The 13,542-nt window shown below is 36.4% G+C and overlaps 1 protein-coding gene across 1 annotated transcript in view; it reads right to left on the bottom strand.

Annotated features, from left to right (window-relative positions):
* LOC308687982 (uncharacterized protein) overlaps nucleotides 1–13,542 on the bottom strand; it is a gene marked incomplete at both ends in the record, with an annotated part of 163,079 nt that overhangs the window by 5,020 nt on the left and 144,517 nt on the right. Inside the window, 4 exons of the mRNA XM_081360799.1 lie at nucleotides 7,412–7,826; nucleotides 10,001–10,523; nucleotides 10,610–10,656; nucleotides 12,493–12,666. Coding sequence (XP_081216925.1) covers nucleotides 7,412–7,826; nucleotides 10,001–10,523; nucleotides 10,610–10,656; nucleotides 12,493–12,666 — 1,159 coding nt within the window. The remainder of the gene's footprint in view (nucleotides 1–7,411; nucleotides 7,827–10,000; nucleotides 10,524–10,609; nucleotides 10,657–12,492; nucleotides 12,667–13,542) is intronic.

Genomic DNA, 13,542 nt, shown 5'->3' with positions numbered 1-13,542 from the left:
ACCTTTAGTTTATCTTTCTTAATTACATGTGCAATTAAAAGTCTGTTACTTAAATTATTTATTTTGTTTACATTTATTTGCTCTCTTATTTTACTCCGCACTGATACCTTATTTTACATTTTATGCTGTTTATTTTCGTATGTTACTTCCTACTTAGTACTACTGAACTTCACATTGTCTCATATGCAGCTGTTGTAAACAGGGGCGGCAGTGGCTCAGTGGTTCATGTAGATTGTCTACAAACCGGAAGGTTGGTGGTTCGATCCCCGGTTCCACCTGACCAAGTGTCGAGGTGTCCTTGCGCAAGACACCTAACCCCAGTTGCTCCCGATGAGCTGCATCGCCTTGCATGGCTGACACCGCCGTCGGTGTATGAATGAGTGAATGTGAGGCAATATTGTAAAGCGCTTTGGTGGCCATTGGGTCTTTGAAAGCGCTATATAAATGCAGTCCATTTACCATGTAAAGTTAAAATGAAATTTGAAATTGAGAGAGAGAGAGATCAATATAAAACCAAATCAATGTACCAAAATATGAATGAGTGCTACAAAATATAATTAAGTGTTTCAATATAATTTCAAAATTACATTGAAATTCTCTTCTAGAGAAAATGAACTTTATTAAAAATGATTTATTAAATATGTATGCAGTTTACATTCGGGAAATAACAATATTTTGTCATGTTATGTCTATATTTTGATATAAATGTATTAAGTGTCTATCTTTAGAAAAAAAAATACTTACACAATGTTTTTGTTTAGGTTCTGGTTAACAAAATCTTGAAAACGTTGTCTGTCGAGGATTCCACTTCCGCTTTCAGTTTGAAGAGGGTGTATTAAGCCCCGCCCACACAAAGCGTCTGCTGCTTTCATTGTTTCCTGAAACCCGTTAAAGCCCTGCAGCAGATAAACACGCAGTCACCTGTCAAGAAAAGTTCAGAAAGGTTTAGAAAAATGTGTGTTTAGTTCGTGACAAAAAGTGTTCAAAAAGGGTTTTCTTTTTTTTTTACATTTTAAATAGTTAGAATGCTGCTTCTGATATATTATAAAACGACCAGAATTATCTTTAAGGAATTCTGGTAACTAAATCTCCTTAGTGACTGTGCTGAGAATATCACCTGATAAAACTGCAAAAAATAAATAATAATAATAATAATAATAATAATAATTAATAAATATGCCACAAAACGTTATTTTTATAGTAAATCACAGCTGTAGTACCCAGGGCCGGCGATTGCTATAGGCGAACTAGGCGGTTGCCTAGGGCGACAAATGTGTTGGGGGCGCGGACGCACTCTAGTGTTGCCCTATCTACTTCCCATATTAATCATAAAATTAGAACGAAACGCGAAATAAAACATGTTTATTAAACATGATCAAAGGGCAAAGGGCGCCCCCTCAACCACACGTCTAATTACTTGTCAACCTGATTATTAGATTGAATTTATGATTTTTGTCGACCATTTCTGGATTGGCGGGGGGCGGGAGGGTTGCGTTACTTTAGGGAAGTGTTCAGCTGCTGGCGCGTTGATCGAAAATGAAGCGGTCTAAACCTCTGGTGCACAGGGACGAAAACGGAGAAAGGAAGAAGATAAAAAATAAAGCTCAGTATAGAGTAAGTCTTCTCATCTCAGCCATTAAGGTGTCCAATGAAATAAATTTACTTAGTATTGTAGCCTACATCACCTAATATTGGACGTTTCATTGCTGTCACTAAGCTATAGTTTGCTAGCTATAGTTACTTTGAAGGTGAATAGAAATGGCAGAAACAACTGTTAATATTTTATTATTTGAGATAGAACTAAAAGAACTTAAATATTTTAATTTTGTAGTGGTACATACATTATCCATAATAGCACATTTGTTTGTAGAAGGTATAGTTAAACCAGTTTAATGGTCAGAATTTGCTTAAATTAATCCAATTTGGTAAATATCCTTGAACATTCTTTGTAGAATTTGTGTATAAACAATTTACAGTTGATTCTTCAAGTCATAATTTGCTTGTTGAAGTGTTGGAGTGACTATTAGAGCATTTTTGTTTGTTCATCAATGAACATTCTTTGTAGCATTTTTGTATGTGCAATTTATTAGAGTGTATCATTTAAGTAATATTTTGCTTGTTGAAGTGTTGGAGTGACTACAGGTGAAACTCGAAAAATTAGAATATCGTGCAAAAGTTCATTTATTTCAATTATTCAACTTATAAGGTGAAACTAATATATTATATAGACTCATTACATGCAAACTGAGATATTTCAAGACTTTGTTATGGCTTACAGCTTATGACATATCAATTCATATCAATTCTAATTTTCTGTGATTTTGAATTTGGGGTTTTCATAAGCTGTAAGCCATAATCATCAAAATTATAACAAATAAAGGCTTGACACTTATCAATTTTCTTATTTCTTATTTTCTTATAAAGAGCGGGGGGTGGGGGGTTGGGCGCAAAAACTCAATCTCGCCTAGGGCAACCAAAGGGCTAGAGCCGGCCCTGGTCAAGTCAAGTCAAGTCAAGTTTATTTATATAGCGCTTTTCACAACACAGGTTGTATCAAAGCAGCTTCACAGTAATAAATTAGAACAATACATCAATGTTTGTTTCTAGTGGAACGTCTACATTCGGTAATGCTGATCAATAGTATCGTTGATTGATTAATTAAATTAAATATCCCCAAATATCCCCAACTGAGCAAGCCAAAGGCAACAGTGGCAAGGAACCGAAAAACTCCATCAGGTGACCTAATGGAGAAAAAAAAACCTTGGGAGAACCCGGGCTCAGTCGGGGGCCAGTTCTCCTCTGGCGTTTATGAACTAGAGGTCGGATTTAACTGTAGAATTAAAAGTATTATATGAATGCCTGGCTGAAAAGATGCGTCTTTAATCTAGTTTTAAACTGGGAGAGCGAGTCTGAGCAACGAACAGTATCCGGAAGACTATTCCAGAGTTTTGGTGCTAAATGTGAAAATGCTTTCCCTCCTTTGGTGGACCTAGATATCCTAGGTATGACCAAAAGCCTCGAATTTAGTGACCTTAAAGAGCGCGATGGATTATAGGGCGATAGAAGATCCGTTAAATAGACAGGAGCTAAGCCGTTTAGGGCTTTATAAGTCAGTAGCAATACCTTGTAATTAATACGGGACTTTATAGGTAACTAGTGTTGCTTTCGTCAACGAAAATTATGACGAAATATTGTCGTCAACGAACCGTTATCACCTGACGAAAACGAGACGAGACTAGACGTAAATGCATGGTCATGTGACGATGACTAAAATACATGTATAATGCAATATCGTTGACGAATAAAAACGAGACTAAATGTGGTTTAAAAAAATAAAAACTATGCTAAAATGTCTCTTCATTTTCGTTGACCAAAACGAGACGAGACGAAATGTTAACGTCACGACGAATGAGAGATTTGTGCGTGAACCCATAGCTTTGTCGGCTTTAAATTCTGGATTGCGATCTGGTCACCCGATTATCAGCGAATTTAACAATATATTACTCCATTAGTTATTCTATTAAAATGTCTCATTGATGTATTTGACACATTCATAATCATTACTTTTGCCGGTTCTTTGTGACAGCTGCATGTCTCTGGTTACATGAACACGTCACCGCATCAGCGCCAGAACATGGAGATTTTATTTTAGAGAATAATCGCAAAACCTATTCGATATCCTATAATTAAATAAACTAATCGAATATCCAAAAATCGTGACTCATCCCTGCATGGAATCTCTTGTTTCTTTTCCCAAATCTTCACTCACGTCACGTCTCACCCATTTTCTAAAGGTATTATAACGTTTCTTGGTTCGCTTTTAATTAGGCCTATTATATTCGTATTCTTTACTGTGGTAACGTAGAAAAACGCTGTAGGACAGATGGCCTACATTTGTACTTGCATGTCAAATTCTTTTTAACACAGTTTGTGCTTGTTATATAGACATAGGGCGCGTCAAGTTTAGTTGTAAAGCGCGCTTCACACGCGCGGGTGATTTTTAGTTTCACTTTCTCTGGCAGCGCAATCTCAAACATAGCCTAAATATTTCGGCCTTGTGGAGGATAAAATTCGCCCTTCAAACCAATTTACATCAAGTAGAAAAAACAAAGATATCATAAAGAGATCGATAGAGATCGATATCTTCGTGTTTTCCTGCGTCCCACATCCCTCTCAAAGCGCAGAGTGTATATCACGCGTCTTTGTGTGGAAATATAAAACGAGTTTTTTTTTAAATAACCCCCCCAACCACCGCCGGTAGTTGGTCCATTACCGCGGTGGTAAAAAAAAAAACCTGCCACCGTCACAGCCCTAAATATAGGCCTAGGCCTACTAAATAGCCTATAATAAGATAGCCTTGTTTGAAATTCTATATTGACTGGGTTAAATAGAATCACATTACTAAAAAGAGACTAAAATACAATTTTCATTTGACTAAAACTAGACTAAAATGTCATCAGTTTTCGTTGACTAAAACTAGACTAAAATGTCATCAGTTTTCGTCGACTAAAACTAGACTAGACTAAAAAGAGTATGAATGTGACTAAAACTAATAAAAACTAAAATGACAGCCTGACACAAAGACTAGACTAAAACTAAAATTAAAACAGGCTGCCAAAAACAACACTATAGGTAACCAATGTAGGCATGATAAAATCGGTGTTATATGATCATATTTTCTTGATCTAGTTAGAACTCTAGCGGCGGCATTTTGGACTAACTGTAGCTTGTTTATTGAGGATGCAGGACAACCGGCTAATAACGCATTACAGTAATCTAGTCTCGAGGTCATGAATGCATGAACTAACTTTTCTGCGTCAGAAACTGATAGCATATTACGTAGCTTAGCAATGTTTCTAAGGTGGAAAAAGGCTGTTCTTGTAACATATGAAATATGATTTTCAAAAGACAGGTTGCAGTCTAATATAACACCCAGGTCTTTTACTGTAGAGGATGAAGTAACAGGACATCCTACTATGTTAAAGTTGTATTGTGAGAGGTTTTGTGGGTGGTTTTTTGAACCGATAAGTAGTACCTCTGTCTTGTCTGGATTTAATAAAAGAAAATTATGCGTCATCCAATCTTTTATATCTTTAACACACTCTGTCAATTTGGATAATTTAGCGTTTTCATCTGGCCGTGATGAAATATAGATTTGAGTGTCATCAGCATAACAATGGAAACTAATTCCATGTTTCCTTATAATATTTCCAAGTGGTAGCATATATATTGAGAATAATAGAGGGCCTAACACAGATCCCTGCGGCACTCCATAGTTTACTGGAGTTATGATAGATTTTTCTCCATTTAAATAAACAAAATGGTAGCGGTCAGATAAATACGATCTAAACCAGCTTAATGCTTGTCCTTGAACACCAGTATAATTTTGTAGTCGATCTAAGAGTATTGTATGATCTATAGTATCGAACGCAGCACTAAGATCAAGTAAAACTAATATTGAGATACAGCCTTGGTCAGAAGCTAAAAGTAAATCATTTGTGATTTTAACGAGCGCAGTTTCAGTGCTATGATGCGGCCTGAATCCAGACTGAAACTTTTCATAGGTGTCATTTTCTTGTAAGAAAGAGCCCAGTTGAGCGGACACAACTTTTTCTAGTATTTTAGACATAAAAGGTAGATTTGAAATGGGTCTATAATTTACTAGATTATTCGGATCTAATTGTGGTTTCTTAATGAGAGGTTTTATAACTGCCAGTTTAAATGTTTTTGGAACATAACCTAAAGATAAAGACGAGTTAATAATATTGAGGAGAGGCTCTTCCACTACAGGTAACACTTCTTTCAATAGTTTAGTTGGTATGGGATCTAATAAACATGTTGTTGTTTTAGATGAAGTAAAAAGTTTATTTAACTCTTTTTGTTCTATAGTTGTGAAGCACTGTAATTGTTCTTGCGGCGTGATAATTGAGGCTGAATTATAAGGCGCGATTGAGGATTGAACGTTTACAATTGTGGTTCTGATGTTTTCTATTTTCTCAGTGAAGAACTTCATGAAATCATTACTACTAAACTGTAATGGAATACTTTGTTCAGGAGACATCTGTTTATTTGTTAGTCTCGCCACGGTGTTAAATAAGAACTTAGGATTGTTATGGTTGTTTTCTATTAGTTTGCGTAGATGCTCAGCCCTGGCCGCTTTTAGGGCCTTTTTATAACGTGACATACTGTCTTTCCATGCGATTCTAAAGACCTCTAAGTTGGTTTGTTTCCATTTACGCTCTAAATTACGGGTTTCTCTCTTTAGAACACGCGTAGTATTGTTGTACCATGGTGCTTTACTTTTCTCTCTGACCTTTTTTAATCTAATGGGCGCAACAATATCCAATGATCCAGAGAGAATGGTGCTCATAGTGCTAGTTAATTCCTCAAGTTCATCTGTTTGTTTGGGTTCACTGAGCAGCTGAGACAGATCCGATAAGCTGTTTGAAAAATTATCTATGGTGGATGGAAGGATTGTTCTGCCTAATCGATAACGCGGCGCAGCATGATATATTACAGGAGTACGTAATATGCAAGTTACCATGTAATGGTCAGTGACATCGTCACTTTGTGGAATGATATCTATATCGGTTGGATCGGTTCCATGTGATATAATTAAATCGAGTGTATGATTAAATCGATGAGTCGGTCCGGTAATGTTTTGCTTGACCCCAAAGGAGTTTAATAAATCTGTAAACGCAGCCCCTAACGCATCATTTTGATTATCTACATGGATATTAAAGTCTCCAACAATTAATGCTTTATCGAAGTTAACTAATAGGTCTGAGAGAAAATCTGCAAACTCTTTTAGGAAATCAGCGTAAGGCCCAGGCGGTCTATATACGGTAGCCAAGGCTAGAGATAATAGGGATGTTTTTCGAACATCTAAGAGCGTAACATTTAGTACAAGTATTTCAAATGAAATAAACTTATAACCCGTTTTCTGAGTAACATTGAGAAAATCTCTATAGATTGTTGCAACACCGCCGCCACGACCATTCAGACGGGGCTCGTGCTTATAGGAGTATCCTGCTGGAGTAGACTCATTTAAACCAAAATAATCATTTGGTTTAAGCCAGGTTTCAGTAAGGCAAAGTACATCGAAGCTATTATCTGTGACTATTTCATTTACAATAACTGCCTTAGGTGTGAGTGATCTAATGTTTAGAAGACCTAGCTTTAAAAATTGTTTTTGATTACCAATAGCAACATTTTCTGGTTTAATAACAATTAGATTTTTTCTAGATCCTGCAGTAGATTTATGATTTGATCTCACTAACAAAGTACCTACAAAGTATAAGACGTCTGAAGTTTAATTTGTTCATAATCTTTCGCTCTGCCATATTCTCTTACCTCAAAGATAAAGTCGTAGTCTGGAGTTTTTCTCAGTTCCCAGTCCTTTAGTGAGAACAGTCTTGATTTGGTCTTTCTCCTCGCGTCCTGGTTCAGGTGAGGCTTTAAAGATGTCATTGCAGTAGATTGGAGTGTCTTGTGAGTGTTGTGTTCTGGCTGTTTTCTCCATCTTTAAAACCTCATGTTCTTCATTCACTCCTTCTCTCTCTCCCTCTATGACATAGAGCTGTGTGTAGATCCTGTTCAGGAGGGTTTCATTCACCTGTAGTTTGGTCCCCTCAAATAATCTCTCGTACTTGTTCTTCATGCTGGTTTTGTGCTGGTCTTTGACTCTCTGTAGTTCGTCATCTACTGGTTTCTGCAAGTCTCCTTGTGTGTAACAGTGAGCAGAACCAGCAGGACGTGTTCTGGATCTCTTTCTGCACTGAGGACAGTCAAAGTCTTCAGATGGTCTGGACTGATCCCTGTATAAACTGTAACAGGTATTTACATAGACCAAATCTCTATACTCTCAGTCAACATCTGGACTAAACCAGATCAACAATGAAAAATGGAAAACATAGTAAATGTCCATTTACTCAAACACACTACAGCGCTGAATTTATCATAGTATCATTAGAATTCAGAACTCAGAAATATCACTTTAAATGTCCTCAAATAACTTTTTAAAAACCTCATTGCAATAAACATTACAGTGAAACAATGAAGTATGGCATCACATGTGATCAACTGGAAACATCTTCGTCTTTGTATTACCTTCATGTTATAATACAGGATATGAAGATGTTTAATTAAGATATTAATAGCATTTTTAAAATTCAGTAAAATTAACTTATGATGAAACCTTGTCTGAATCATATCCATATAACTATAGCTGGAAAACAATTACCTTGAAACTTACCTTGGAATATATTGATCATAGGATTGTCCGTGTCTGTAACTGTTTGAAAGATAGCCTACTTCTGTGTGTTTTACTATCAGTTACAGTTTATTGTTCTGTTCTTCCTGTTTCATCAAAAAGCAGACATAAGGAGTGTCATTAAAAAGAAATGAATGGCATGTGCACAAGCACAAAGATAGAATAGTCATTGCGCATCAGTTTTTCTGTTCCAGTTTCAAACCTGATAGCATAATCATGTGCTGATTTTGTTCCTCTCTTTATGGTCTGTGGTCCAGTCTCAGTATTTTCATGTGGGTTCATACTTCTGTAAAACAAAGTGTCTGAAGTAGCCTATAAGATCTTTAGTATAATTTATAATTCATCATTCAAATTGTTGTACTGCAAAGGTTTGGCTACCCTGAGCTTAAAATATGTAAATATATGTTTTATAAAGATATACATATTAAAAGAAACAATGTTAAATGTTCCAACAGTTTGTGAAGTATAATTTCAAATTTTCATTTTCTTAGTGATTAATCAGCTCTTGTAATCTCTTATTAAAATCCATGTGTTTGTCTGATAGTTCTCTGTCCAGAAGGTGGCGCTAAATGATCATCAGATCGTCTAATCACAATCAAGTTAAGATGCTTCTGTTTATGTGTCCATAACAGTGTTATGACCTCTTTTCTCTAACGTTAACATTCATAGTGTTGTCAGTTAGTTATGCATATGATAAACAAATGAATAAACCTGAATTCTAATTACAGCTATTAAATCAATTATTAAACTTACAGTACAAACAAGACTGCATGGTTTCAGACTCATTATTTCAATAGGTAAACACTCAACTTTCTTCTAAGAAAATTTCAGGTAAAAAACAGGTCGGATCTTTACAGTAAACAAACGGCATCTAGAGGAACCGGTTTATTGCTTTTACATTCGCATTCCACAAACCAGTTCTCATGATAATAGGCTTCCACCGCCCTCCTGTTATGCTTTTATGAACTTTTCTGATTTCATAACTTGAGATCAACACTAAGAAGCTGCAGCAGATCATGAAATACCTGAGAATATTTAGTTTGTCTGTGACTGTTCTAGACACTTCAAGACGTTCGTCTCATCTGTGTTGCAGTATTTTTGTGTCTTATAAAGTAGTTTGTCTCCTCTCTGACAGTCAAGAGACGAAAGCTAGTCATGTACAGAAAATTCCAGTTCTAGTCAGTGTTTGTTACCGCTAATCGATTTCCACACCCTTTAAGCCTTTCTTACAGAGCAATTTACAGTAAATATAGTGAGATTTATTACTTTTTTATTGAGAATAGACCAACAGTGTATACGGTGCCACATTTCAATAAAAAAAAACAAAAAAAAAAAACAATAGTAAAAAGAGATGCACTATCAACAAAAGTCTAAATTCTAAAATTATTGTAAATAGGAAAAATGTGCAACACTCACTCTTGAAGAAATCTTACTTGATGATGAAAGTTCAGTTTTTTCAGCGCATCTCAATAAAGACGTAACATTTGTTTTCATTTGATTGACGGTTTAGTGCTTTTACACATTCATGTTTTACAGCATGTTTTTCTCAATGTAACATTTGCTAAATTTGTAGTTAAATAGTATATTTACATTATATACTGTATATAGTGATTTTCAGAAGGTTCATCAAACTTCTCCACTTATAGCCATTTTCCAAGATTATAAGGGAGGTAGAAGCGTTGTCAATGGTGTCTCTGTTGTTAAATCTGACACAGACACAGTTCAGACTCAAAAACCTTAAATCCAGCATAGAGGGGTTCAGTGAATGTGGTGTTGTTGAATGTGTGTAAGTGTGTGAGTGTGTGTGTGTCAGAGACGCTGTAGAAGGACAGAGTGCCGGCCGACACATCCAGATACACTCCCACTCTTTTAGATTGTGGTGAAGGGGCTGGTATGTTACTGCTCTCATTATTTTGCCAGACAGTGAATCCTTTACTATTGCAGAAAAGACACCAGGATTTGTCATTGTATCCAAACTTACAGACAGTCCCTCCAATCCTGCTGATCCCTTTATAGGCCACTGCTATACGAGCCCAGGAGCCCCGTTCATCATCCCCAAGGCCCCATTTAACCTCCCAGTAACAGCGTCCAGTCAGACTCTCTCGACACAGAACCTGAGGAATATCAGCAAATCTCTCTGGATGATCAGGATACGGCTGGCGCTCTTTCATGTATGTGATCTTTCTGTTCTCTTCAGACAGAATGAGCTGAGTGTTTGCTGTGTTTGGATCCAGTGTGAGATCACAGGCATCTGAACACAAGATGACAGATATTAAAAAACAGTTTGTTAAATCACATTTGTTTCATGTGCAAAAGTTTGTCAGAGGAATAACCTACATTTGCGTAGTCCTGGTTTGATACAGAAGGGCCCTTTGTGATCCAAACTAAGCACAAACATACAGACAAAATGAACCGTTAGTACATTGAACACTTAAATGTAGTGTTGTCAAATTTATGTTTATAGCGCTTTTCCTATCATTCTAAAGAAGCTTCACATGTGTGTATCAATGTCTTAGTAAGAACCGATCAACGATCTCCAATCACAGAAAGCAGTATCTGCCGATACCAGTATATTTTGTTGCACAACAGCACGCGCACAGCATAAGTGCATCTTTACACATCGTCAGAATGACCGACCGGTTTATGAGAATGGCAAATTGAGAGATCAGCGATCAAATCATTAGAAGTGATTATCGGACGATAGCGATTGGCAGCCGATCAAACATTGCAAACATTAAGGTTTAATAAGGTTTATTTCCACGGTGATGCATATCAAGCTTGTCAGTCATGTGACACAATGCAGCCAAAATATAACTTATGTAAAGTATAACTTATGTATCGGTTTTGTTTTAATAAAAAAAAAAAAGTATATATCTGAAATATCTGATATTCGGATTCTTTAATGCATGTAAGTGAATTTATGTTATCGTTCAAACACCTAATGATCATGTTAGTTGATCTATAATGCTTGACGGGCGCTACCATGTTAGTTTGCACTGCAATGCTGAGAATCAGGTTGCATGAAAGCCCTTAAGTTAAGAAAACTATAGTTATAAGGTTAAGGGTACTCTTAGTGAAACATGGGTTGCAAGAAAAAAACTTAGAGGTCCACTTAAGAAACCTTAATCCTGTCATGAAGTGTTTTTCCTTAATCAACTGAGTTCCCTTAAGTTCTGTTATGCATTGCAACAAAGTCCATTTAGCCCTAAAAAACTAAGGGATCAAAATAAGTCCCAAATTAAGTCATCTGCTGAACTCAAATGTGATGGATGATATCATGGTAATTGAGGAGGAGGAAGTGCCAATTTGAGTTTTTAGTGATTGAAATAAGCCTGTTGAAAGTATGACATAGTTTTTTTTGTAATGTGTAGGGCTGGTTAGCACATAGGACCCGTCTAGGACACCGAACGCGTCAGTCAGTGAATCTAATCACCAAACAGGCAAAGTGGCATTGAAGGGTGAGTATAATACAATAACAACGAGTTAGACATATATATTGTAATTTAATGGAAAACTATGTGAGTGGTGCGGCAGGATTTTGAGCACCCTCCAGTGTCAAAACTGGACTTTTAAAAACAATGTGCTCGAATTTTAACTCAAATATTGTAGTAGTACAGTTGTGTAGTTTTAGTAAATGTTCAACTTGGTTAAAATCAGTGGTCCGCTATGTTCTGTTTATTGTGGGAGATTTCGTAAATATAGCAACCACTTCTCCATTGCAGTGTTTTGCCAGAAACTAGCTCAAAATGCTTATTTTAAACACTTAGGTAAGGTTGATGCTTAAGACGTTTGTTGCAACAATGTTAAAGAATTCCCTTGCCTCAGGGATTTTCCCCCCTCAGCGATACCCTTACTTAAGAGGTTTCTTGCAACCGGGCTCAGAGCTGTTTGGTTTACAAAACGTAAATGCATCCACTTCTCACAAAATACATGAAATTAAGTGGCTGGTGAACTTGGTCTATCTTGATGTGAATAAAATCATGTTTGAAAATTATTATTATTGCTGCTTCCACAGACATCAGAATGTTTTATAAATTTGAAAATTGAAAACACTAAACAGTTGTGATACATAAGGGCATCCATTATTTCCTTATGCATCCATTCTAGCTCAGGGCCAGCCAAAGCGAGAAAGCAGATTTGAATTTAGCATTTGATCACATTATGTACTTGAAAGTTCTAGTCACATCGGTGTGATTGTACAAAGGGATAATTGTCCTTACTTGAGTATCTGCAGTGAGCAGTTGTTATCCATCAGTTTGTCAGAGAGTAGCTTGACTCCTGAATCTCCTGGGTGATTGTAGCTCAGATCCAGCTCTCTCAGGTGTGAGGGGTTTGAACTCAGAGCTGAAGACACATAACCACAGCCTTCCTCTGTCACCATACAGCCAGACAACCTACAGAGAGAGAGGATCTGAAATCTATTCTTGTTTTTTGTCATTTTTGGTCCTTGACAGCAACTTGGTCATTGTGCAAATTCTCTCCTTTTGTGTTGCACAGAATAAAGTAAATCTCATATGCTTGAAACAACATGAGGATGATTAAATTACACAATTTTCATGTTTAAGGAAAATCATTGCTTTAATGTTATAATAACTTGTAAATGTAACCAGTGTAACTGCTGTATTTCTCATAAGTTTCCACATTTGTTTTAATGTGGAAAACAGAAAATGTGATCCGATTTAATAATTATGTCATGAGTTATTGCACTGGACTATACCTGGATCTCTCATTTCTCTCTTTAATCATCATCACTCACCTTTTCTTCACTACTTCTTCCTATTATCATTTACAGTGGGAATGTTTGTAACTAAGAGAAACACAGTAGACCAGATATCTTGTTTTGTTTTTTTAATCTGTCAGAATGATGGAAACTTTTGGAATGTTTTTCACACATACTTGAACATTAAATGAATCAATCAAATTGTTAGGTTGTTAGAAAACTGTTAGCTCTAATGTGACTTTCATATTAGTAAGGGAGACAGTGGCACATTTATTTTACTATCAAAGGTAGATCTATATGACTGTGTTTACCTGTGGCCGCTATGCCACTAAGGCACAGGTGAGGTGAGCTGCTCTTCTTATCATAAGCTATTTAATGTAATCTGCTAATTGAAAAAATACATAGCATCCAGAGTATATGGCCTCTTATCAAAGATTACACATGGCTAAGTATTATTACTACACACCTGAGTATCTCCAGCTGACAGTATGCGCTCTTCAGCCCATCAGAGAGAAGCTTCACCCCTGAATCCTGCAGGTCATTGTTACTC

The sequence above is a fragment of the Scardinius erythrophthalmus genome (assembly GCF_964197995.2).
Source record: "Scardinius erythrophthalmus genome assembly, chromosome: 3".
Taxonomy (NCBI): domain Eukaryota; kingdom Metazoa; phylum Chordata; class Actinopteri; order Cypriniformes; family Leuciscidae; genus Scardinius; species Scardinius erythrophthalmus.
The sequence above is the reverse complement of the archived record's forward strand: the minus strand, read 5'-3'. Positions and strand labels throughout refer to the sequence as shown.